Source organism: Solenopsis invicta, chromosome 10 (genome assembly GCF_016802725.1).
Source record: "Solenopsis invicta isolate M01_SB chromosome 10, UNIL_Sinv_3.0, whole genome shotgun sequence".
NCBI lineage: Eukaryota > Metazoa > Arthropoda > Insecta > Hymenoptera > Formicidae > Solenopsis > Solenopsis invicta.
Window position 1 is genome coordinate 7,856,554 of NC_052673.1, and position 27,499 is coordinate 7,884,052.

The 27,499-nt window shown below is 35.8% G+C and overlaps 1 protein-coding gene across 9 annotated transcripts; it reads left to right on the forward strand.

Annotated features, from left to right (window-relative positions):
• Nucleotides 1–542: 542 nt before the first annotated feature.
• LOC105202449 (rho guanine nucleotide exchange factor 18) lies at nt 543–26,036 on the forward strand. Of its 9 annotated transcripts, none has more exons than XM_039454684.1 (19): nt 543–846; nt 1,147–1,279; nt 11,390–11,749; nt 14,805–15,286; nt 15,582–15,731; nt 15,815–16,002; nt 18,095–18,232; nt 18,764–18,839; nt 18,922–19,048; nt 19,142–19,337; nt 19,809–20,018; nt 22,016–22,072; nt 22,245–22,797; nt 22,880–23,109; nt 23,198–23,727; nt 23,817–24,019; nt 24,112–24,291; nt 24,358–25,061; nt 25,151–26,036. In XM_039454684.1, exons 2-19 carry the CDS (start codon nt 1,240–1,242, stop codon nt 25,455–25,457), a joined length of 4,731 nt encoding a protein of 1,576 aa, XP_039310618.1. In that variant the 5' UTR covers nt 543–846; nt 1,147–1,239; the 3' UTR covers nt 25,458–26,036. The 9 variants fall into 9 exon arrangements, with proteins under 9 accessions (XP_039310618.1, XP_039310616.1, XP_025992271.1 ...); XM_039454682.1 differs by having other exon boundaries at nt 543–736; XM_026136486.2 differs by lacking the exon at nt 19,809–20,018 and adding an exon at nt 20,537–20,611 and having other exon boundaries at nt 543–736.
• Nucleotides 26,037–27,499: the final 1,463 nt, after the last annotated feature.

Below are 27,499 nucleotides of genomic sequence, written 5' to 3' on the forward strand. Positions count from 1 at the left end.
CATTTTAAATGCTGAAAATACAGTCCGTTTTCTCCGTGCCCCCTCTTCACATGTTTTCTTTGCTCCAATTGATTTTTCCATTTCCTTTTAAAAGCAGGACCGGACAAAGATCAGATTAATCCAAACTCCCATCAACGTCGATTAACAAATCTGTCTGTTTTACCTGCGCTTATCGCGTTTGCAGCGACACAGCTGCGACATATTCAAAACTATTCGAAAAGAGACAGAGAAAAGAAGAGCGTGATGCAACAGGTGCGACTAAAGTGAATTCCGTTCTAAAAGTCAGTTCCTACCATTGTTTATTCAATGGCCTTATTTTCATTTTTTTCTAAATATAAATAATATAAATAATACTTTGTTTGAACCAGATCGAGAGATATTAGAAATTTGAATGAATTTCTAATCGCTGTCTAATCTAATGTAAATTCGACTTTTTCGTAAAAATTGCCCCCCTTCGAGGGTTCCGATGGCGCCCGCCGCTGTCATCGGTAGCACCACGACGGCGGTGGCGCGATACGGCACTGCGGGCCGCAGTCCGCCGAGTCCGCGGCCAGTACAAGATGGTTGACGTGCCTTTGACCGTATCGCTGACGGTGGGCCTGCCGACGCGAGACTGCGTTACCTCGCACCACTGAACGAGTACCCCGCCGTGGCCGGAGACAGAGACGCGTCCCGGGGACGCCGACGTGCGCGACGCTAAATGGCTATCGCGGGATAAAGGGGTACGCGTACTTGGGTACGTATCCCGCGGGTGCGGGAGCCGCGTGGGAGTCGGGAGGACGCAGGATCGACGGTGGATCGCCGCGATCCACCTGTCAATATCCGCCGTGCACAAAGTGCGACGAGGTGCGTGTGTGCGCGAGCGAGCGCGCGCGCGCGCGCGCGCGAATGAAATTCTCCCTCGGTGTTTCCTCGCCTTTTAAAATTCCCCGAAAATTGAAAGATCGATCTCGACGCGCGACGCGCGATCCCTCTCGATCCCTCTCGCGGGAGGGACACGGAAGAGGAGGGAATCGCCGCCGACGCCGCGAGTTCCCACGGGGCGCTCATCCAGCTCTGAGGCGCCGCGAGCCCGATCTCGCTCAGCAGCAGCTCGTCGCACGCTCGCACGCGTTTCTCAGAGGCCGATCTTTTCCACTGTTGCAGTGAGTGCAGTCTTCTTCGAGAAGAGCGGGGTGCTGCGACCGCACGCGCGCGCGCGCGCGAGCGAGGGTACACCCGAGAGGGACGCGAGAAACGATGGAGAAGCGGCAGGAAGTGCTTGCCCCGTTTTCCTCCGGTGAGTCGCCTCTCGGCTTTCTCTCTGTCCGTCGTAGGTATAGGAAGGTGCGTGGACGGCTGTTTGTTGTGTAGGCGTAGGTACGCGACGTATTTACCGCAAGCCCAGACTTATTTATACTTGTATGCGCGCTTATTGACTGACACACAATGCATGCGCTAAACATATTGAAACACTTGAACTTTAATATTAAATATATTTCCAGAGAATGAAACTGGCTATATGTCGAGAGAAGTCGAGACTTGTTGAAATTGTGGGAATGTTTCATCTTGAAACTTCACGTATGGAGAAAAAGAAATATTTACTTGTTTTTAAATGTCTGACAGTTTGTATTTTGAACAAGCTGACAAGGCTAATCTATAGATTACATCATAGTCTTAAAATACAACGTGCACAACGTCTTTTGTTAAAGTGACTTTTCTGAGGAGTAATTTATTATTATTTAATGCAAATGGAGTAGATAAACAAACAATTATTTGGTTTTAGAAAATAAATTGGCAAGAGATTCTACAAGCGCCACATATTAACTAAGAATGTGTCACATCTCGAAGTATTACCAGAATTTTTACAAATTGTTCAATTATTATGTTTGAGTATCGTGTAAAATTTGAACGTAATTCTCTTATTGGTTTAAAAGTTAATTTATTTTTTGTTTGCTTTTATGTAAAATCGCGTTTTGTAGTACTTATTTTAAAAGTTATTTATCTAAAACTGCATCAAAATAGGATCATGTTTGTCGCATAAATTATTACAAGCCAAATTTTTTTATTGTTTTCTGTGCAATTGGTTTCAGACAAAAATTTGGAACAAAATTTTGTCACTGAAAAAACAAGAACCTAAGTAGCTTGTAGTTTTTAAATAACTTTTAACTGGTATCGTAGAGCACAGAGGAGCAAAATTCCTTAAGGATGTTTAATACCTATTTTTACAATATTAGGAATTTAAAAAATTTCTAATATTCCTTACAAAAATTTTATAAATTGTTCTGACATATGTTCAGAGATTTATAAAAAAATCTAGAGTCCATCCATTGAAGTAAAAGTTGTAAGGATTTTTTTAGTTTACAATCAATAGATGATATGTGTTTGTGTTAATTCAAGTGAATAAAATAGATAAAATAGATAACAAAATGATAGGAATTACTTTAAAGTTTGAAAAAGTATAGTTTAGATATATAAGAAATATTTACAATAATTAAATAATTTTGACCCAGTACTGAATGATTACTGAAAAGATATTAAAAATTTATGTATCACATCTCAAAATATTACCAAAAATTTTGTAGATTGTTTTAGTATTACGTTTGAGTGCTGTGTAAAATTTAAGCATACTTTTCTTATTTATTTAAAAGTTATTTAATTTTTTGTTTGCTCTTGAGCCTCATGTGAAATTATGTTTTACAGTACTTCTTTGCAAATTTGATGAGAAAGTATTATGAATTAAATCGAATTTTTTACACATATTCTAATAAATGTTGTTGCAAAAGTTTATTTAGATCCGCTAACTTATTTAAAAATTATTTATTTAAAACTACAGTAAAATAGAATTATTTTTGTTGCATAAATCATTATAAGCCAAATTTTTCATTGTTTTCTTATTTGCAACTGATTTTAGAACCAAAATTCTGATATTTGCAACCAATTTTTTAAAAATAAAATAGAAAGAAAAATGAACTTAGAAAACTTGCAGCTTTTAAATAACAGTAAAGGAACAAAATTTCTTAAGTCTCTATTTTTGAAATATTAAGAATTTAAAAAATTTTACAGATTGTATATGAACATTTATAAAAAAATCCAGAGTTGATTCACTGAAACAATCGAAAGTTATAATGATTTTAATTTGCAACGAATTTATCTGTGATTTTATGGAAGACGTGTAATTGCGTTGATTCAAATGGCTAAAATATAGAAAAAACATAGAAAAAAATGATAAGAATTAGTTTAAAATTTTAAAAAGTATAGTTTAGATATATTATAGAAGAAATACTTGATTAAATATTTTTGACCAAGTATTGAATGACTTAAAAGATATTAAGAACTTATTTGTCACATCTCAAAGTAATATAAAAATTTTGTGAATTATTTTGTGTTCGAGTCCTGTAAAATTTAAGCATATTTCTCTTATCGGTTTAAGATATTTTATTTTTTATTTACTCATGACTTTCATGTACAATCGCATTTTATACTTGCAAATTTGATGAGAAAGCATTCTAAATTAAATCACATTCTTTATATATAGTAACAAAAATTTTAATAAATATTCGTGCGAAAGTTTATTTGGACTTTCCACTTACTCGTTTAACAGTTGTTTATCAAAACTGCAGCAAAATAAGGTCATTTTCGTTGCGTAAGTCGTCAAATTTTCCATTTTCTTTTTGCTGCTGGTTTCATGGTCAAAATTCGAATATTCGTAACTAAAATTTTTGGTCGTTGAATGGGAGAAAAAAAAACAAAAATAAACCTAAGAAGCTTGCAGTTCTTAAATAACTCCTAACTGGTATTATTAAAGGGACAAAACTCATTAAGAGAAATGAATGTCGCATTGTATATTAGAGTAAGATGCATTTTACATATGTGTACCAGTAAGCTTTATGTGTCTTGTGTGGTACATATATATCATTGCTATTTATGTTGGAACAGAAACAAAAGAATATTCTTGAAGTAATCAATACTACGTGAAGAGAGAGAGAGAGAGAGAGAGAGAGAGAGAGAGAGGCACTTGTTATATTTTAAAATGTTTGTGAAACATAAACGATGTATCAGTTTCTGTTATCTCATGATAAATATTTAGAAAGTATATCATCTAATTTGAGTTACACAGTATTTTACACAAGAGATTGTCATGAATTGTAATTGTGTTTACTCAGCATGCTTTTTTTATGTGAAAGCTTTTCTTTTTTAAAGACTTGTATTTAGATAATTGTGGTGGAAAATCGTCTTTTTTTTTAATTGTGTCTATATTATGCCACGTGTCACGCATAGGAATGAAATCAGCAGATCCTGAGGGATCCAGTAATTTGCAAAATTTTCATACATTAACGTTAAATGGTGTGGTAAAACGTTTACAGCGATATTCCGTTAAATGAAAATTCAATTTCGTGAGTATCTGATAACGGCAATAATATCAATTTCGCGCTTGACGTACATCGTTATATGAAAGTAATACAATTAGTTTTTCCGCAGCGCGCGATCGATTATCGTTACCACGCGCTTTCGTGAAGAAAAGAATAGAAACGGAAAACGATGGAAGAATTGCGAGCATTGCGATGTTACTCGAAAGCCGCGGGACGTTCCCGGAACTTTCTCCGGAATCGAGAAAAGCCGTGCGCCGTTATTTCTTAGATAAGAGAGCACGGAATTCCGTACATCGTCATCCGCAAAAATAATTATTGCGAGCGCCACGAGGTTCCACGTGCAGGCCAAGTATCGCTGTATCGAATATTCTCACGATGGAGGAGCGATCGTTACGGGCTACCCCCAGCGAAAATCATTATTGCCGGAATATTTAATAATGCCGATAATATCGACTCGGAGTCACCGCGGCCTACATTCAAATGCCAGCTGGAGCAACGCAATCGTATCTCCCTGTCGTCCCTGTGGTAACCGATGCCGTCGCGTTGTCGAAGGGTTGTTGTTTGTTACGCCGATTACTAATACTAGGGCGAAACCTTTCCGCGGTAAAAAGGGGTTTATAGAAAACTGTCGCGCGACGAGGCCTTGAGACCCGATAAACAGACGGAAGAAATGATTGAAAAAATAAAGTGGAAAGCGTTTAATTATTTATTATATATTTAGATGCGTGGACGTGTATTTCACTGCATGATATATTTAGAGCATAAATGTAAAATATTAATTTCAAACTTGACTTTATTTCTCTCTTAATAATCTCAATGTATGTAAGGTTTATTTAAAAGAAACTGTAAAATAAAGAAGATTTAATCAAATTTTTTAATATCTCGTATCAGTTATCAATTATCTACGTATATATGTATAAAGTGTCTAATTTTATGTTGTAACAAAAGTTATAGGGAGGACATAAGAATAAGATTTTCGAAGGAGGACATAAGAAGTTACCATTAGTTTTGACCTTGGGTGACGCCGTCGCCGAAATCATATCGATTTTTTAAAATGGAACGCCCTGTTTTTGATTCCAAAATCTAATAGTTGCTGTCGAGAACTTTCCAAAACACTACAGGTAAGTTAGTTTTTATTAAGTATTTTCCGAATTATAAGGTTCGAAAGTTACAGTACCATTATTCAAACCATGTACCACGCGGAGGTTGTGCAGTCGGATTTATATCTTTTTTGTGTTCAGAGACAGATTGGAGAATGATTTAGCCAATGAAGGCAAGTTTGATTAGTGATTCGGCAAGCTAAGGCAAGATCGATCGATTATTCGACCGGCTAAGGTAAGATCAGTCAATGATCTGGGCCAGCTAATGTAAGATCGGTCGATTATCTGGTTAACTAAGGCGTGGTATATTTTGAGTAATGCGATGGTATTAAATTTCAAGCCTTATAACTCGGAAAGTACTTAATTGAGAAGTAATTTATAGTGTTTTGGAAAGTAACTTATAGTTTATTGTTCTTGATACTAAGACTACGTTCCGTTTCACGTATGATGCGCATGATGTATCATTTTATCCTTGTTTAACATTTAGGGAATTACAAGGATAAAATGATGTGCCATGCGCATTATGCGTGAAACGGAACGTAGCCAAGAGCTATTAGATTCTGCAATGGAATCAAAAATAGTGTTCCATTTAAAAAAATCGATGTGACCTGAATCTAACCTTGGCAACATCACCCAAAATCAAACCAATGGTACTTTCTTATGTCCCCCTTCAAACCCTACAACTTTTGTTTAAAGCATTTTTCTGTATCTTTTATACTTTACGAGATATTTCGATGCGAAAATTAAAATGGGACATCCTGTATATGGTTATTGAAGAAGAAAATATTAGTAAACATGTTTTTAGTTATTAAATAATACTTGACACAGAGTGTTTACTAGTGGGAAAAATCGGAAAAACTGGAATTTTTATGAAATTTATTTTTTATTCTTGAAAATCGTGGTTTTTTGTGGAATTTTATTATAAGTTTTTTGTACTCAAAGAAATTTTTGGAATTTTATTTTTAAATTTAAATTCTATCTCTTTCTCTGATAAAGTTGTTTCTTTCATCATTTTTTATAATGCAAAATCGATTAACAATAAATATGTACGCGTGACAATAAAAGACAATACAATTCTTTTTAAATTGATGTTTAATAAGTATCTTTCAAATTTTGTTTTAGTGAGATGCGCGAAATGTGAACAGATTACTTGTGTTATAATTCATATTATTTCTCTTTAGAGGAAAATCATCAATACTGACGTATCACTTTATTTTTGAGTAGGTATTTTTTTAAACAAAAGCTAAAAATAAAACTTTGAAAACATGAATACAAAGTGTTTTCTATCAGATGGTATAACAGTTTTTACAATACTATTTTACAATACTATTTTGTGTTTTGTAATAATTAATTGTGTAACATAAACTAAAAAGCGTCTGAGAAATTAGGCCTCAAAACTAGCACAGTAGGCAGTACTGATAGAATTCAGATACGGTCCCATAAGGAAAGAGTAAATATAAGATAAATCGATAAATTAAGTAATAACATATATTTTTATGTATTAAACAACAAAAATTTATAAAAGTAAAAGTCTAGAGTCTAGTTGAATCCACTGACTTAATGTTTTTTTTTTACGCTTTATTAGTACATGGCTTTCGTCATATCCGATGCTATTTTTCCTAATTTTAAGTATTAAAGAAAAAATTCATGAAACATCTATCAACGTTGTAGTTGAAGATTTCACAGTTATTATCTGTTCTCACGGAGAGAAAGAGAGGTGTACCGATTTACTCTGCACAGCAATTTTCAAACCGCATTACGAGGAAAATATGAAAGAGAAAAACATAAAAAAGGGAAGGTCTCCTTGTTTTAGGAGACTGTAAACGTGTGAAATAACCTAATATTATCAATAATGTACTTTGTTGTTTAAACTATGCAATTTGCAAAAAAGTCGTGCAAATTTTATTTTTGTTTTTTGAGAATTTATTTTTAAGATTTTACATAGAAAAAAAAACCTATAAATGTATTGAACTTTAGATTTTTATTTCTTCAATTATCTAACCAGACCGTTTTTTTATATTAATACAATGCAATGTTTAGTTTTCAAGAAATAAGGAGGTGCTATTTTCGGAACCTATATCATTGGCAACTTTTCTCTATTATTTCTTTTTAGTACTTTTAGTACTTTTTCAAATTTAATATTCAAAATTTAAGTGACTTTTTTTTATGCTTGTTAAGAAATGCTGAAAAGTATATTAAAATAAATTTATTTTAAAGAGCTGCATTAAAAACTGCTTTAATTTTTCCTGGAATTTTGAATAAAATTTTTGAAAAATTTGTGAGGTCTCAGGAATTTTTTTCATAAAATTTAAATAAACTCTAATAACTTTTATTTTACACGGATGTTTGTACATGTTACTTCAAAGAGATGGCATAAAAAGTTTTCATAAAAAGCAGTTTCATTATTGAGGCATCAATTTTTACGAGATTTTATTTGTAAGTAATCAAAGTTTGGTGAATTCTAGCGGATTTAGGTTCACATTACAAGTAGAAAGCAAAACATCAATCTGTAATTATATATCTACATGGAAACTCTTCCTTAACGGAATTTAATTGTAATTCGCAGCTTTAATATCAATTGATCATAATATCTTTTTTAATTAATTAGTTTTTCATATCTATTTAATTCAATCCTAGAAAGTGAAAAGCCAAATTCAAAGTTAATCAAAGTGTTTAAACAAGAAGCGCTCGAATTGTTGATAAACACACATGATTAAAAAACACGTAAATTTTATGATTATAGATCAAGATTTATAAATGGTAACAAAAAGCTCTTTAATTCCAAAAATAGATTTTCATATTTGGAACGTTTCGATTATACTAAGCCTTCATCAGCAAAAAACATTTAGTAAATTCTGCTTTCAAAATACATTAAGTTAATCAATATTGATAAGATCACCAGTGTCGTTATTTATACAGATATTCAGTATCTTAAATACTCAACAGAGAGTTCCGGAAAGAGAGGACACCACCCGGTAAAATTTCCGGGAACTGTAGATTATCCGCGGGAACGCGTGAAAAGCCGTGTGGGAGATATCCGGAGGCAGCTGACGGCTAAGATTCATATCGGGCCACTTCGCGACATTCTCAGGGTGGAAAGATACAAATCTAACAAATATACACGCTGCCGGCGCCGACGGTGGTGACGGTGGTGGTACTAGGTGGTGGTGGTAGCAGTAGCGGTGGTGGAAGAGGCAGAACGAGTTGAAGGTTGAACGGCGGCGGCGGTGGCGGGTTACAGGGTCGCGGGGGTGTACGGAGGCAACGGGGTGGCGCGCGCGGACCAGCGGATCAATTCGCGCTCCGGGAGCTACACAGGGGGAGAAAAGCAACAGTCTGTCAGCCCCTTTCTACCCGGAAAAGTGCTCCTCGGCCACGGTACGCTCCTCGCGCTCTCGTTCGTCCCACTCGCCAATAACGATGATGAATTCGTCATCAGGGCGACGGTGAAATTATATCGTGGCACGAATTATCGTTGCTCCTGGAGGGAAGATCGCGAAGAGGCTTTCCCTCTTCCTGGGAAAGACACTCGGCTCGGATCTCGCAGATACACGCGGGCTGCGTGATCTCGTGATTAGAGACCAGCGTACCGTGAGAAATCCTTGACGTATCGGTCGCGCGTAAAAGACGTCGGCGGATCATTAACGTCTCGCGGAAATTACGGCGTGGATCCTGCTCGCGCCGCTCAGGACCGAGAATCCCGGTAGCGCGGGCACGAGTCGAACCGTCTTATAGCCTTGGTACCTTGCCGCGGCGCGACGTTACATATGGAATTACGATTCCCCGGTTTACTTTCTCACGAGCGAGATAATGCCGGATTGTTCGCCGACGCCGCGATCGCGCGTACAATTCGAGAACCTGGAGAACGACGAGAGAAGACCTATCCTCGTCATCCCTCTTCGCCCGCTTCTTCGACTTTCTCATTTCCACGCGTCGCTCATCCGTGAGATCGTGAGATCCTTAAAATTCAGCTCGCGTCCGCGACGTCGGATTCGGAATCCGGTTTGACCTTAACGTACTTGACGACGATGTTATCAGTCGGAGAACTCGTCCCGACTCCCGACGCGACGGGATCCTCCACGTCGTAGGGATCCTCCCGGGCGCAGCGCCGAGCACGTTATCCCGCTCGCGTACTTGAGCGGAAAACGCGGGATGCGAGTTGTCGTCGGCGGAACGCACAATCTGACCTGATTTCCATTGAATATGCCTTTATGCGGCAGGACTCCGGAGAGCGGAGCGGAGTCCGAGATGAGGCGACCGTCGCGGGGGCCGGCGCGATTGTCGCTCATTTGTTTCCAGTCCCGCGAGTCAATAGAAAGGCGACGCGAGGAGGACGTTTCGGTATCGGTTTTCCGGTATCGTGCTTCTCCAACTCCCTCCGGCTCTCTGTGCTCCGGTGCTCCGTATCGCCGCGCGAGGACACCGCCAGTGAAACATACTTTGCGCTCTTTTTACGCCATCTCTCTCTCTCTCTCTCTCTCTCTCTCTTTCTCCTCCCCCCGTCGCTGCGCTTTCACTATCGAACGTCGAAAAACATAGCACTCTTTCTGCCTTTCGTTTCGTCATATATGTTGGTTGTGATTGAAATAGAACAGGAGTGTATCTTGGGCTCTTCTCGTAGCACGGCATTGAATCAACATAGTAATGAAGCGGTGACGACAATGCCGGTTCCCAACCCCGACGGAAAAAATTCTACACAAATTCTACATTAGAAGAAATGCCGCAAAAATTTTAAAACGTTAGAATTGGAATACTTTTCTAAATTTTTAAATTTTGTAGTGCGTGTTTTGTTGCGATTTCTACAAATTTCTCGGTGAAACTACGTTAAACTGCAACGAACTACATCATTCTATAGATTTCTAAGTAGCTTACCCTGGCGAAAAATTTCTGCACTTTAAGAAATGCCACAAAAATTTAAAAATGCTAGAATAGGAATACTTTTCTAAATTTTTAAATTTCGCGGTGCGTGTTTTTTTACGATTTCTACAAATTTCTCGGTAAAACTACGTTAAACTACAACGAACTACAACTCGATACATTTTTATGTAGCTTACTCTGACGAAAAAAATTCTACAAGATTGTACACAAAAATTAAAAAATGCTAGAATTGGAACATTTCTAAATTTTAAATCTTTTTAGTGCGTTGTTTCTACGATTTCTACGAATTTCTCTGTGAAATTACGTCAAATTACAACAAACTACACTCAGAAAAAAAATTATAGTGGTGTCAACTATTCAGGTGAAAACTAGACAAGTTTTATAAATAGAATTATGATATATAGTTAAGTGAACTATGTTATAGTTATTATAACTAAATTAATGGTTAAAAGAATTAATAAAAAATAATTGTAATAACTATATTAACTTATAATTAGTTGCAATAATTATAATATAATTCATTTAACTATGTATCATAATTCTATTCATAAAACTTGTTTAGTTGTCATCACTATAATTTTTTCTCTAATTGTAAGTGTACAACATTTGACACATTTCTAAATAGCTTGACTTGGCAAAAAAATTCTACACAAAAAGAAATGCTACAAAAATCTAAAAATAGTAGAATTAGAACACTTTTCTAAATTTTACGTCGTTTTTGCGATTTCTACGAATGTCTCGGTGAAACTATGTCAAACTACAACAAACTATAGCACTCTATACAATTCTATACATTTCTAACAATAAGTAGCTTACCTTAACGGAAAACGCTTCAATGAATAAGCATAAAGTTCTACTTCTAAAAGTAGAAATTTGTAGAAATTATTAATTTTTTTCGTAGAAATGTTTAATTATTAAAATTAACAAAAGTATCCCAATTCTTTATTTCTTATAGACTTTTGTAGCATTTTTCAAATTTGTGTAAAGCTTTATAGAATTTTTTGTTGCCTGGAATTTTTCGACAATTGTAACATAAACACGATGACCATATGCTTGCAGACGAATGTCCGAACAGCGGTGAGGATAGCGAGGAAGATGTAATAACTGATTACCTTGGCTCATCGCACTGCGATCGCGTGCCTATCATTAATGGGGATCTACGCGGCCTGAGTTTACACGGCGGCATAATCACGGAGACCGGCTACAACACCAAAGACAATACCGACAAAGCGCCGATCATCATGTCCGAAGGCGGCGACGAACAACAGCACCACCAGCAGCAACAACAACAGCAGCAGCAGCAACACCCACTACTCGCACTCGGCACTAATATACTACAAGCCCAGCCTAATCCTTTAGTGCCCACCATTAGCGTTACGCCGCATTCGCCCGGTGTGGCCAAGAATTATCCGGTCCTAGGTAACGACTACTTCTCTTTCGTTTCACACAATCGAAATTAAAGATACCGATCTATGCAGTTCTTGATTTATTTTTTAAATGCACAGTGATTTTACAGTATTTAAATTTTTATAAGAATAAATACAAAAGAACAAATACAATATGTTAATTCGTAAAATTAAAAAAAGCATTACGGTACTATATAAGTTTTAAAAATAAGATTTTATCAGGGTTGAATAATTTAATATATTTTTCAGTAATACATTATATCGGACTGACAAAATTGAAACGCGAGAATAGAAGGCTTATGTCAGTCACAGTGGTTCTTGGTGCCGATTAATAATTTTTAATTTTTATAATTTTCAACTCAAACTGCGCGCCGCATTTTGTCGGACTTGAAACACAGTCATGAAGCCGAAATAATAAATATAATACTTCGAGAAGCATATATAATGTCCTCTCTCGCCGGAAAAACTGTAAATTATATTATTGTGAAAAAATAACTCTTCAGGTAGGGTTTAAACCTGGATCTCCTGAATTCCATGCGGACATCCTACCACTTCGACTAATATATTTTTGTTAACTAAATTAAATTAAAGTTAATGGTTATGAAATTAATTTAGTTCCGTTAAAAGTTAGATGAACAAGAAACTAATTCAATTAAAAGTTACGTTAAGATTAAATTAACTAAGTTGAATTAAAAGTTAATTATTGTGAAAAGCATTATTCATATTAAACTAGAAATTCGAAATTTTTTAAAGTTAGATTACTCAAAACAATTTATAATTTGGATCATCACACAAATTTAATATCTTACTTGTAAATGATATAAAATAATATATAATAATAATTTTATTTCTTCCTTAAGGTTTATAAATTATAATAGAAAAGGGAAAAGGGTTATGCAATACTCTTTTTTTTTTTTTTTTATAATTTAGTTAATATTAACGAGACATAATTCTTATCGACACTAGTTTGTTAGCCGTAGCGTTCTACCAATCAAATTACCCTATAGATAGAAGTCGGGTATATAGAACGAACGTAATTTACGATTTACCGAAGAGAGGGGGAAAAAAAGGACACGTTTGTGAGATAGCAGGAGGTCGTGAAATACCAACAACTAATGTCATAAAAAAATTTTTAATTATAAAAAATCACAAATTAATGATCCTTTATAGATCTTACTAATAACTACCGGAAAATAAAGTTTTATGAAAATTTTGTGGAATATATTTTATTTAAAAAAAATTTTGTTTAATAACTCTTTTGCTGCTTGTAAGCATTATGCAACATCTATTATAAAAATGTAAAGTCACAAAAGCAGTTTTACGCTCGTAATGCAGATGTCTCACGACTTATCTCACTATGTGATATAATTTTACATACCGAATTCATACATACATTACGGCATACACTAAATTTAATTATATTATTTGAAGGCCATTATCAAAGCTTTCAAACTTGACTAAAGTGAAAAAATAAATTTCTAACACACTCAAAGAAAAGTTATGTTTAAAAGGATGAAAGCGTTTCTTTAATTTATTGTTAGTTTAAGTTAAAGTAAAAATATCTTTGAGGAAAATAAAAATTTATTTGATTTGAAGAAATAATATTATTAGTCTTTTTTTAATAAATAAGTTATTTGTTCAAATTATTTGTTTAATTTAAATTTTAAAGAAAGTATTAATAGAAATGTAAGAAATAATTTAGTTACTCTAGTTTTAAAAATATATTTTTCTTATTTAGAAAAAGATTTGCGTTGTACAATCAAACTATTTTTTTAATTCTAATAAAAGAAACAACTAAAAAATTTCTTTAAATTAAAGAAACTTTTTTAACCATGTAGCAATGCACAAAATTTCTTTAATTCAAACAAATTTTTTTTTACTTGAAGAAACTTCTTTCTGGGTGCATACTTCTCAAAATTACGTAAAGAGTATACACCTGTAAAAATCGCTGCTACTTGCAAAACTGAAATTCAGCTTTTATAAAAACGCAATAAACTCTAATAATAATTTACAATGATTAAATAGACTGTAACGAAATGACTTGAACGGTTACTCTTATAATTTAATTCGAATACGAAATATCATCATTCTTACTATTTTACATGTATTACACGACCCCCGTCTTTCCATTACTTTATATAAAATAACAATGAAAGATTGTTTTTTAGGAGAAAATGTATTTTTTCTTTAATAATTTTTTGCTTTTACATAGATAAATTTTTAACTTAAGAAAAAATTAATAAATTAAAATTTATATCTATCAAAAATAACTAGTTAAAGTTAAAAATTAAGTTTAAATTAACCTATATTAAATAATCTTTTAAAATTAACTAACAAAGTTTAGTTAAAGTTATTAACTTTTTAACTTTATCATATTTAACTGTAACTTGTAATTTTTTATCTAAATAGTTATTATCCATCTCTAAATTTAAATGATCAAAGAATTAATAAATGTCTTATTTTTTAAAATTTAATACTAATAGAGTGATTTAATACTAACAGATATTATCAGAAAAATAGGATTTGGAATCTTTAGGAAATTTATTTTTTCTTTGATAATAATAAATTTTATTGGTCAGTGAATTTTTTGAGAAACTACTTTTAAATTCTATCTCTTTTTTTGACACAATTTCTGTTTCTTTGATCATTTTTTTTTTTAGTAAAATTCTTTAGCAATAAATATAAATATTCTTTTAGAAATTTTTATTTAAAAAATTAGTGACAAAGGATAATACATTGTTCTAAATTGTTGTGTTAATTATTTTTTGAATTCTGTGCTTCCGCTAAATTAGATCCGTTAAGAGATTATTACATGTTATATTAGTTTATATTATTTCTTTTCAGTATTTTTCCAAATTTGAAATTTAAGTAGCTTTTCTTTGTGACCATTATACGGTTAAAGAACATTAAAAGGTATTATAAAAGATTATTTCAAAGTTGCATAAAAAATGTTTTCAATCTTATCAGGAATAAAGTTTCTGGAAAATCCGGAAATACACGGAGAATTCTTTTACAAAATTTGAGTAAATACCCTGAACTAAATATGAACAATGTTTGCTTTCTTACAGAGGAGAATTTACAACAACTACATGAGATACATGACTGCATTCAACGTATGCGAGACTTGACCTTAGGCACTTTGGGATACAATATTCGCACCTCGAACGATGCTCCGCAAAGATTGACCTCCTCCTGCCCATCCCTGTGTCCGCTGGCTTCGGCCGAGCTCGTGTCTCGTTCCGGCAATCATCACCATCATCATCATCATCATCATCACCACCATGATACCGGTTCTGATCCGGACCTTCTCCTCGGCAATTGTTCCACGAACAGCTCTCCGACGCATTTTCCGTCAACGGGTGGTCATGTCCACTCGCAACAAGCGCAAGGTATAGATCGGAGACGCAGCTGGACCGGAGATCTGGAGGATCTGGAGGAGACCCGACGCGGCCGCCGCCGATACTCCGGACAAAATCATCTACAAGCCCAAAATATGGTTAATATTGCCCGTTACTTGTTGAAACCAGGGCACGGACCCGATTCAATCTCGGTGAGTTCATGTTTCGATGCCACGGATTTTGATGCTACGCACGAATATTTTTATTATCTCTGTGTTATTAAGAATGTAAATATAGAAATGATCTTTCGTGTCTGTGTAGCATTGAAATCTGAACTCATCGAAAATATATCGGTCTCAAATGCCTGGTTAAAATCACACTCTATTTGCTTCACGGTGGTGGCATGGTTCTGGTTGCTTTTTGTCATACGCATTGCACTTCTCTGCCGAAGCCATCACTAAATATCACTCAACGCGCAATCACGACGTACTCGTTTACTTATTTCAGCGACAACGCAGCATTAGTTTAAGTAGCCTAGACAGCGAGAACGAGATAGAATTAGATGGAAAATCATGTACTGGACCTGTAGGCGTAAGCAATCGACCATGCAGGTCGCAAACGAGCACGCACTCACTGAACGAAGCTGATCTTGTACAGGTAATTTCTGAGATTCTTGGACGGATGATTCCTTCTTCCAACATGGGAACCGGAGTATTAAATAGTAAATTTTTCTTTAACAGAACGAATATCAGAAGATAGTCACAAAGAGGAGTAGTCAGAGATTAGCAGAAAGTAGCAGTTTAATGCCAGGACTGACTGGTTCGCGTTTACCTCTTCAGAAATCTATATCGACGCCCTCAATCGTTACTCCGCAGGTTCACGCGCATTTAACTGAAACTGGAACTCGAACGACGCCTTCACTTGCAGCGTAAGTCTATTACCAAGTTTATAAATGAAGATCGCATAGCTAGATTAATAATAATGAAATATACATTATTTTCTGATGTTTTTTTTTATACAAAAATACCATTTATGTTTTTCAATAATAGTCTCTAGCTTGCGATCTTGTTATAAATTAGTACACAAAAAGCTATGCATAGGCATTTTATGCCGTGTATATTCATGTGTGCGCAGGCACCCATGCGTGTGCACTTTCACGCGTATATATTTTATATCTTGTCGATTTTTCAATTTTCCGCACAAGTAGAAACTCATTTTGAAAATGCAGACATATTCTCATGCATGAAACACTTATAACTAGTAGAATAAATCTCAGAGATGTCTACATTCACAAATGCCTGAAACATTCTGCATTATATAGATTTTTTTAGCTTATCTTATGACTGCTCGCGTATCATTATATTACAAATCACAACAAGTATTTTAAAATTATCAGATTGATTAATCTTATGATAGCAATTCGATATATTATACATATTTTGTCCAAAGAGTTATGACTTACATGATTAATTATTAACGCCGAGTATAATTAATATCTTGCCTCTTTCACCTTATACGGGACCAAAATAGTTGATAATAACAATTCAGATCTGCTATTGGTTGAAAAAGTCAGTTTATACTTATTTCTTATTGTATGTACTCATCGATCACTTCTATCAATAACTATTTTTCTAAACGCGAGCAGTTTATTATTTTAAATATTATCGATGTGCATTTTTGCATTAGATCATCTGAGCAGGGTTGGAAAGGTTGGTTTTCTTAAATAAATTAAAGGTTGGTTTTTTTACTTAAATAAATTAAAGTTAATAGCCTATAAAATTAACTTAGTTACATTAAAAATTAAGTTAAAATTAAATTAACTTAAATTAAATTTTTATAATTAAGTGATTAAAAATAAAAATAATTACAATGTGGCACACGCTGTAAATTTAATATTTTATTTATAAAATAAGTTTATCTGAAATAATGAAGAAGTCTAGATTTTATTAAAAAAGATATATATATATATATATATATATTTATTTATAATTATTTATAACATTTTTATATTATTTATAATTAAAAATAAATTTAATCACATATAATGTAAAATACATGAATTACAAATAATTATTGAACTTTAAAAGGAGTGTTACATTTCATAATTTTTGTTGCTTAATTTATCTTTTAAGACTTCTGATTAAAGTGACGATAAATGAAAAATAACATGTGAAAATTTCATCCGTTGCATTTATAAATAGAATTTGGATAAAACAAAATAATGAGATTGTTTTACAACACTTGTAAAAATGGGCCTGCCTATCTTTTTTCCGCTTATTTTTTGTCTTTTTTCGTCAATAAATAATTGTTACAAGCACGTAATGTGAAGCCTTTTCGGACAGGAAATTTACACAGACAGCTGTTGAAAGGAGTGAAAAATATGCTTTTATATATGTTTAAAATTCAAAGAAACTTTACTTGCGGCCTATTTTTACGAATTTGATAAGTACGAAACAAGCCACATTTTCACAATAAAACACAATAACAAAATGACATACAAGACAAAATTTAATCGTCAACCTGTCACGTTTCACGTTTATTAATTCTAATTTTTTCCATGATAATACGTCGCTACCGTCAATGCGGAGTTCTCAGTTGAGCAGTCAGAAGTCTTAAAATATTGCCGTCACTAGTAAAATCTTTATTTCTTTCCGTTTGAAGTCATATAATCGTAACGACAATCATAATAGACACGAAAAGCGATTGTCCAATGTTCAAGATTTTATAGAATAGAATATATTATTTTAGAGACGATAAATTTAACTTAGAGAAACGTTAATAAATAAAAATGTTATATTCAAAATTAGTTGAAAAAGTTAATTCATTCGAAAATAACTAAGTTAAGTAACAGGTTATTTACTTTTTAACTTAATCTTTTAACATTTTAATCAGATTTTTAACTTTTTAACTACCCAACTCTGCATTTGAAAATATTTGAACTACAATTATATTCATTATACACGATAGTTGCTTAGTTTGTGTTTGTACTTGAAAATTTGCTACAATCCTGCATGAAACAGCCGTCATGAAAGAAACGAAAAGGGTAGTGGGAGTGAGACAGAAACCGAAGATCTTCATACACCACACAGCCACGAATTCCACGAAGACCGGGAGGGCACTCCGAGTGTCCCGATATCCCTTGACGAGCTTTTGACCGAGTGAGTACCCCGATGCCTCAAGTCCTTCATATTTAACTGAATTATTTATAATTGCAAAAACTTTTTAACGTCTCTGATGGGAATGGTTTGTACCGGTTTGCCAGTCAATCGATTTCGTAGCTACAAATAGTCTGTAGTTACATTACAATATATCAGATGGACTCACACATATTTATGTAAAATAATACACATTTTTCTTTAGATGTTAATTAAAATTTTATGTAGGCAGTTTAATGTCACTTCAGTCTTCAAACAAAATTTAATCAAATAAACATTTTTGAATATATATTACAACGAAAATTATATTATGTCACTAAGTCACGTGGTTGTGCATGCAACACATTTTAAAACATGTAGCTCGGCACACATTTTACGTATAGAGATTACACGCATACTTTTATCTCTTGCAATAAGCTATGATTAGATCAAAATGCTTTCATAGTTGCACTGCTGAACATTTATAAAATGCAATTTTAATATCTATTCAAGATTTTAAATGAAACAATGTTGGTATATGTGCTGATTTTTCAGTGGTACTGCATATGATGATCATCATTCCGAAAAGACTAGAAGAAAGCGCGGTTCTATTTTCTTCCGCAAAAAGAAGGTAAGTCAATAATCTAAAATGTAATTACTTGATAGATCCAATAAAGACGTTTCCAATAAACCGTGGTGAAATCTTAATTCAGGATAAAAGCGGAAAGAAAACTAGTCAACAGCATCTGTGGGTAACGATGGTGGTGGGAACTCAGGGAAGCTTATTATGTGATGTTTGTATGAAACATTCGACGAATAAACCGCTCCTTCACTGCGACAGTAAGAGAATCATATTAAATTAAATCACTTTTGTGCGATTGCCATAAATGTTATAATTAATCTTTATAAAATTATATTTTAATTTTGTTAAAGATTGCGGAGCGTCGGTTCATCAAAGTCAGGGATGTAAGGATCAATTAGTGTTGGAGTGCATCAAGTCTAAGCATCATTCCGGCAAATCCGCAACAAAGTCTTCATCCAACATTTCCACAATTTCAAGTAACAGCAGCGTCAACAAACGAGGTTCCACGACATCATTGCCTCTACCGACGTCAACCGGAAGCGGAAGGTAATAAATTTATACTGACAAAGATTATACTTTTTTTTTTGCATTGGATCTGCGTATCTGTGGTTCAAGATTCGCACGCAAATGGCATGACTGGGCTAAAACTCGGAGTTTATAACGAATTTCTTTGGGTTATAACTCGAATCACGCTTAATTCGATTGTCAAGGTTAAAATCGACTGTCTCAGTTCACAGCATATATTCAGATAACAAAGATTTGATCAAAAAATATTTATGTATAAAATATACGTATATAAATAGTATAAAATTTGTGAAAAACCTTAAACTAAACAAAAATTGTGTATCTGTTCATTACTCCGAGGCTTTGGCTAGCTCAGAAGCTTATTATTTCTAATTAATTTTGCAATTTAGCAACATCAATAGTACGGCAAGCTTTAGCGCGTTCAGCATCGCGCCGCTACATCTTGATTGATATAATATTGTTTCTACATATTATGCGTATTACTTTGTACAGAAGATACCATGGAAGTAAGATGTCCTTTTTGATAGAAGCAGAACGCTGTGGGGTTGAAGCTCAAGGGGTGAGACTACGAAAGTCGAAGTGGTCGAAGTATCAATATGATGGCAGTAAAGGGCAGCGAAATGAACAGGACAGAGCGGAGCATACTAACACTGACACTAAAACAAACTATTCGCAATCACGGCGTTACCTGTTAAAATTGAGGTACAGAAATGGCTTTTTTCCCTCACCCCTCAAGCTTCAGTCTCCTGGTCTAAAAGGGTACTTTGTGCTTCCTTGTGGTATTTCTTACCTCCATGGAATATATCATGCTCAGCTAGTTTTCGGTTTGCTATTATTACATACACAAACTACAAAGTTAGTACTAACTAGAAGCTGATATTGTCGATAATTGCGCGGTAACAAGAAGTTATCAAACACATTGACGTATTCTGAAATAATAATAATTACATTACAACGGTTTTAAAAAAGGAACAAAGCTGTATATTTGTTAATGAATAGAAAACTCTTGAGTGAGGGGAACGATTTGTTAAAGATAGGTCTCGACGCGTAAAGTCGAAAAGCATAAAAAAAAAAGAATTAGCAAGAAAAATGGAAATGAAGGAAAAACGGCCTAATAGGCGAAATGAAGTTGCCCTAATGCAGTGTGTGCTTTTTCCTTCTCCCGTGCATTCCCTCTCGTGCAACCACGTGCAAACTGATCGATTGTACGACGATTAAAGGGAAATTAACAGCCACAAGAAAACCGTGTCAAGCTACAGCCCTTGGCGGCGAGTCGCCACTAAGCTTGGAGTCAAGTAAGTTTCTGACATCTGATGTGTTCCTCCTGTATTCTGTCGAAAGCGTTCGTTTGTTCGTTTCTGTTCGTGTTTCAAGGATTCGGGACAAGTAAACAAAGCGCGAACAAAATTACGAATGAACAGTTTGTTTTCACGTACCAGCGGCGCCGTTCGCATTCATTGAAACAAGTTGTTCGTTCGCATTTGTTTGCGATCTTTTACTTAATCTGGATCCAGCTTTACACGCGTCTAGTAGGAAGACGCGCGTTTCTCGTTCCTCGATTCTTTTCTCGCACACCACATACTTACACACACATGTACACACATACGCATATTGTTCAGCAAACGGCAATCGAATTCTGCCGTCTCGTCTTACATATCTGGAAGAGATATCATCTTGCCCCTGCCTGTGCTTCTGATCTTGTGCTTGCTTCTATTATTTATGTCCATTTAATGATATATTTTATGTTACCTCTTCTCGTTGTAATCTTCGCCTAAATGATAGCGTAAGTTCGCAAATGTTAATCCGTAACGTAACTTCTCCATAAGTATATTACACATCGGAACATATATATTCACAGTAGATACATGTTCATAACATGTTACCAATTTCTATCTTTCCTTTCTACTTTACACCTTTATGCCCTGTCAACGATAGTTTGTTACGTCTCTTTTCTCATATCGTTCCCACGTTTCTCAATGTCTCACGAAATTTCGTATCTGAATTTTCATGTATAGACAAGTCTCATTCTCGCAGTAGTTTATTAAGTTTTAGGTCGGGTCGGGATTTTGAGTTTAACGAGAATATAAAACGGGTACTGTTCTTCGAGTCTCCCATAATGCGTCATGTACACGAATCTGTGTTCTCATTGCTGGAAAGAGTTTAAGCAAAGATAGGACACAATAGGAGCGGAGAGAGCAAGTGGATGCATCTCCCATGACGCATGTCCCACCCGACCTGAATTCGGAGTTTCCGGCTCTTGCAGATTATTGCTCATCTGCGAATGGCTTTTTGCTATTAATATGAAAAACTTTTAATCTCTTTGAATTTATCTTATATCGCTAGTTTTATTAGCTATGCATTGCGATGAGCGACATTGATTATTACAACAATATAGTATTATAGTTCAATCAGATATACATAGTTTGTATAATGAGAATCAGATGAAGATTCATATACGCTTAAATGAAGATATCAAATATCGCCTGCAAGGTTTGTATAGAAAACATTATACAGAAAGAAATATTCTTAAGACGCATAATTCGCAATCTTCTTAAAAGGCCGGCATCTCAGTACATTAATTTCAAGAATCTTTCAAGCTGGAGTTCGTCCTAAATTGTGTGCGTTATTTAGGGAAGAGTAAGACTTTTCTTGTAATCATAAATCGTGCTTTATGAAACAAAGCTATATCTTTCTTTCAGTCAAACGATAAATGAAGAAAAAGATGCCGAGACGGGGCAACATCGTGATCTTCCCAGGTTTGTAAATATATCTTCCCTTTTCTTTTTTTTAGATATTATAATAAATTCCAATCTGCAAATTTTAATCAAGGTATATTGGTTTTTGGTGTAGCGTAACGCTTGTAATGAACAACAATAAACTAATAAAAAAAGAATTATAAACTGTTTTTTTTTATTATTATTATTTTAGCGGATGGGAAGAATTTGACTTTGGAGATGATGCTCATCAGTTTACGGTGGCAGATCTCGAAGAGATAGATCCCGAGCTGACATTGGGAAAGGAGGAACCCGATTCTTGGAGCTCCGCAATTGGTCGCAACATCGCGTTACGTCTCGTCGATCATTGCGAGCGCGAAGTGAAGAGACAAGAACACATATACGAATTCGTGCTCACGGAGAAGCACCATTGTCTGGTGTTACTCGCCATGGACAAGATCTTTGCGGACGGATTGCGACGACACTTTCGTCTGGGTCAGACGGATCTCGAACGAATGTTTCCCCGATTGCGAGATCTAATTGACATCCATCTACGATTTCTGCATAAATTGCGGAAGCGGCAGAATGCTAATCCCGTGGTTTCTACGATCGTCGACATTCTAGTCGAGCAATTTTCGGGTGATAACGCGCAACGTATGAAGAGCGCGTATGGAGAATTTTGTAGTCGTCATCGAGACGCTGTCGAAGCGTACAAATATTACTTACGTAACGATCCTCGCTTCGCCCGTTTTGTTCGCCATTGTCAGGTATGTTTTAGTTAACGAGCAAATAATCGATAAAAGGCTCGAACGGTACTGTCCAGTAAAATAGAATAATTTGTGCCTCCAGACGAATCCTTTGTTGAAAAAGAAAGGTATACCTGAATGTATACTTTTTGTCACTCAACGTTTGACGAAATATCCGTTGCTGATCGAGCCGCTCATCAAAACCGGCATTGCACGAGACGAAAGTGAAGACTTACGTAAAGCATTGGTTCTTGTTAAAGTGATTTTAGCTGATGTAGATGACTGTGTAGCCGACAAAGAGCGAGAAGATAGAAAATTAGAAATATACAATAAGTAAGTTTTAATTTGTTTTCTTTTAGTCATCTCTGTGCTTCTTCGTGTCGTTATTTTTTCGAAATAATAAATAATAACGTTTTTACAGGATTGACGTAAAGTCGTTCGCGACATATCGTGGTGCCAAATTCAAGAAGTCGGATATAATTAACAGAATCCTGAAGTTCGAAGGCACTGCATACTTAATGCAAGGTCGTGGCAAAATGACTGCCATTGTAGTGGTTGTTCTCTCAGACATACTGTTTTTCTTGGCTGAGAGAGATCAGAAATACGCGTTCTTCGTGCCTGACAATAAAGCCGGTATAGTATCGCTGCAGAAGCTGCTGGTTCGCGAGAAGGCCCGTCAAGAATCTAGCATTTACTTGATAAGCAGTAACCCGGCCGAGCCAGAAATGTTTGAGCTAAAGATTTTAAAGCCAAAGGACAAACAATTATGGATACAAGCTATCCGGTCTGCGGTGGAAGCTTGTCCACAAGATCCTGAAAATGAGGCCGACATGCTGACTGAAAATAGTAACGAATTGCGAGACACTCGTTCCTCCTCGATCTCGCTGGTCTCCATGGAAGAGAAACAGCGTATTGCCAAGGTTAAAGAATCACACATACTTGGAATCGTCGGTATGTTATTTTAATTCTTTTCAATTTTTTTATCTATTATCTAATATCATTTGTGTTTCCTAATATATTCAAATAAAAAAATGTTTCAGGCGAATTGCGAAAGAAAGATACAGAGCAGGCGTTGCTGCTTGAGCAGAAGATCCACTTGCAAATGCGACTCTTACAAGCGGCGAATAACTTGAGTGGGAACGAGAGCGATAACGAGAGAATTGAGAAGCATGAGAAAGAAGGTGCCGATTACACCCGGTTCGTGCATAATGAAGCGCCTGATACTACCCAATTGTGGCAAGAGGTTAATATTATATCTTGTTATATAAATTATATTATTAGATTCCTAAATTATAAACCAATAGATTAATCGCGTAACTTTTTTGTTCGGTGCAGGTTGTTGTGGCGGTACAAGAAGCAACACGTCTCGCTAGCTCGTTGTCGTTCAGTGCGGGCGGTGCTACTCTGTCGCGAAGCTTAAGCTCCGCCGGTGAACGCCACAGCGAAGCTTACATTCCGCCAGCTCTCTGCGTTCCTCGAAGGGCCGAAACATTCGCCGGTTTTGATCACAATAAAGTACGTATAAACGAATAAACAAATGTGAAATAATCATATAAAAATAATTTTCTACTACGTGTTTAGGAGAGATATCCGCTGCGTGATTCAAATACGTTGCACGCTGTGATTCCTGTTCCGAAACTCGGTGAGTTACCCAAAGAAAATCCCGACCAGAAGGATGGCCAAGAATTGGAGACAAATAAGGATCAGCAATGGGCGGCGATACGTTTGTCTCATCATGTTTATACGTTACTCTGTATAATAAGTAATCAGATGACAACAATCGACAGTTTACAAGCGCAATTGGCCGCGTGTAAAGAAGGCAAATCATCCAGTAGCCGGCCGAATTCGAATCGTCAATTGGAAGAGTTGCGGAACTTGCAGGATCAGCTTTGCCGAGAGAGAGCGACCTTTCGCGCTGTGTCTCAGCAAGAGAAAACCCAGCTGGAGGAGGAACGGGCTGAATTGGCGCGACAGAGAGAACAATTGGCTGCGGAACAACGGGACGTAACGCAACAACGAGATCAATTATATCGACGACTTGAGGCATTAGAGCGACAAGGTGTAACGTTGGTTGGAAGTTCTACGACCGGCTCGATGATTCACCTATCTCACTTGTCACAGAACGCTGAAGCAATACAGCAAAGCACGCGCAAGACACAAACTGAAGCGAAACGCATCCCCATCAATCTGATCAGTGCGACGAATCAGCAGAAAGTGCAGAGTAACTTGCCGGTCAAGCAACAGCTGCCGCTGAAGCTCGCTAGCGGAAGTAACAACAATTCAAGGTAGAACCAACTTATTCGTCTCTAAACATTACAAACATTTATCTTTTAATTGACAAGCAATAATCTATGTTTCGTCATACGTTCGATAGAAGCGGTAGCACCGCGAGTAATAATAGTCCAGATCGACACTCCAGGGCGGGCAGCAGCCCTGCAATCGTCACCGGATCCGCGTACTCGTCACCGGAGCTCGGGAACAGCCACCATCATGGAATCGGTGGTGGGAATCATACGCATTCGTCGAATCGCTCGCTTCGAATTACTCGCTCGCCGCCCGATACCTCGTATGCGCATCAGCAAGCGCAGCAACAACAGCAGCAGCAGCGAAGTGCGGAACCGCAACCGCAGCAACAGCAGCAGCAGCAACAACCGCTGGAGGAGGAGGTGATCTTCTTCTGACGTTTCTTTCGATTTGGTCGCAAGCATTCATCTCGTTCGTCGCGCGCCAGTGCCTCTACCACTGGCACGACGACACCGACCTTAACACCGGCACCATCACCGCGCAATCAGTCGAGAAACAGCCAGTCCCGCAATCGCGTTAAATCCTTTTGATTTTCGACATAAAACTATCGCGATGATGCAATCTATTCACTATTTCACGGATACTTTTAATCTATCATTTCTTACCATCTTTCGCATCTTCTTCTATCGCTCACCCTTTTCTCACTACGGGTTTGATCGTTTTACAATAGGATGCACCTACGGCTATTTATCTCACAACGAGGTCGTACGATACTGCATCTTGTCCACATGATGACACTATCGTCAATAAATGCGAGTAGTTTAGTCTCGGTATAACTGGAAGAAGGAAGAGAATATAATACTTTATTACGTTCCAATTGCTATAACTGACGGCAATAATCATTTTTATGCCAAATGCGCGAAACTATTACCTTGACGAGAAGAATACGTTAAGAATAAAACGCAATTTTTATTAAAAAAAAAGTAATTAGAAATGCTCGCGAAATGAAAGAGAAAGAGAGAGATTGAAAAGAGAGAGAGAGAGAGAGAGAGAAAAGTATTAACTAATGGCTTAGTAAAGTAGATCAGCCAATATTGTTGAATTCTTGCTCGTTACGTTATCAAGCCGACTGACAATTTTAGAAACACAAGATTTTATAGATGAATCTTTTAAACAAACCTGTTGCTGCTTGCTGAAATGCAAGGTAGATAAATACATATATAGATATATATTACAGTTACATATATACAGGAATGTGTGTACATATATATACTTTTTCATAAGCATATGTGTGCGTGTATGCATAATTGAGCATGAATAAAAGGGTAAATGTATATGTGTATATGTGTAGGCAATGCGACTCTTCTCGCGCGCCCGCATGTCTCATTATCTCTGTGAATGCAAGAGCGAATCTCTGTTGCGAATGTGGTAGAGCGAATCCGCGGTAGCTATTCTTATATCATAACTACTGAAGTATTTTAATACGTGCTAAAGCAGCAGATAAGATTTATCATTGACATTTATGAATTATCATCATTATTATTATCAGTACGTGTGCCAAGTTACTGGTCAAAATTAACACTTTAGTTTCCAAAACATTTGCTTTATGCATGATTCTGTTCTTCGCGGATGTATTGTATGCGGTACACCTGCGGCTCTTCTCCACGAATTGTAGCGAAGGGACTTCATATTTAACATTTCGTTTCGGGATTATTCACTGCCATTATTATTGTTCTTTGTCAAACGTTCTTTCTTCATGTATTAGTCTCTACAACCTACTTTATTTATTGCATTGTGTAAGATTAACGATGAAAACTCGTGCGAGCCTACGCGAAACGGTACGCAGAAGCGAGGGATTCCGTTATACGAGAATCTTAATGAACTTCCGTCTCGCTGTATTGCGAGAGTTCGCGCCAGTTCTCGCAGATTTTGCATTCCACGCACTGTTTTTAATGTATTTTATTTGTATATCACATTTATCAACGAAAGAGGAAGGTTTTGAGTGCCGAATACCAGATGACGAACCTTTGAATCATAGTACGGTCATACTGCACGTTGGTTTGCAAACTCACTGTTCTGTAATGCACGTTGGTTTGCAAACTCACTGTTCTGTAATAGCTCAAAAAACGTAGTACATATTTAGCATACTTTAGCAAAGATTGTCGCTGTGATGCGATGTCGAATGCTTTTTCAGATTCAAAAACAGAAAGGTCAATAGGAACAATTGTATTATATGTAAAATATCGTATTGTTGTTATGATTGTCAATATGCCTCTGAATTATGAATTTCTGAACTCATAAACGGTTAGTTATAATATTATGAGCATATAAATATATATTCCTTAACAAATAATCACCTGGCGTGCAATATGATCGAATTGGAAGATAGGTAAAGAAGTCATTAAGGCACAACAGACAAAGAAGAAATGAATGAGCCTCGTCTAATGAATTAGCCTCGTTAAGGAAACTTAAGTAATAA

Coding starts and splice junctions, on each gene's coding strand:
- LOC105202449 (XM_039454684.1), top strand. CDS start 1,240: ATGGAGAAGCGGCAGGAAGTGCTTGCCCCGTTTTCCTCCG. Junction 18,233..18,763: donor CTTGACGAGCTTTTGACCGA/GTGAGTACCCCG, acceptor CTGATTTTTCAG/TGGTACTGCATATGATGATC. Junction 20,019..22,015: donor CGTTACCTGTTAAAATTGAG/GTACAGAAATGG, acceptor TCTTTCTTTCAG/TCAAACGATAAATGAAGAAA.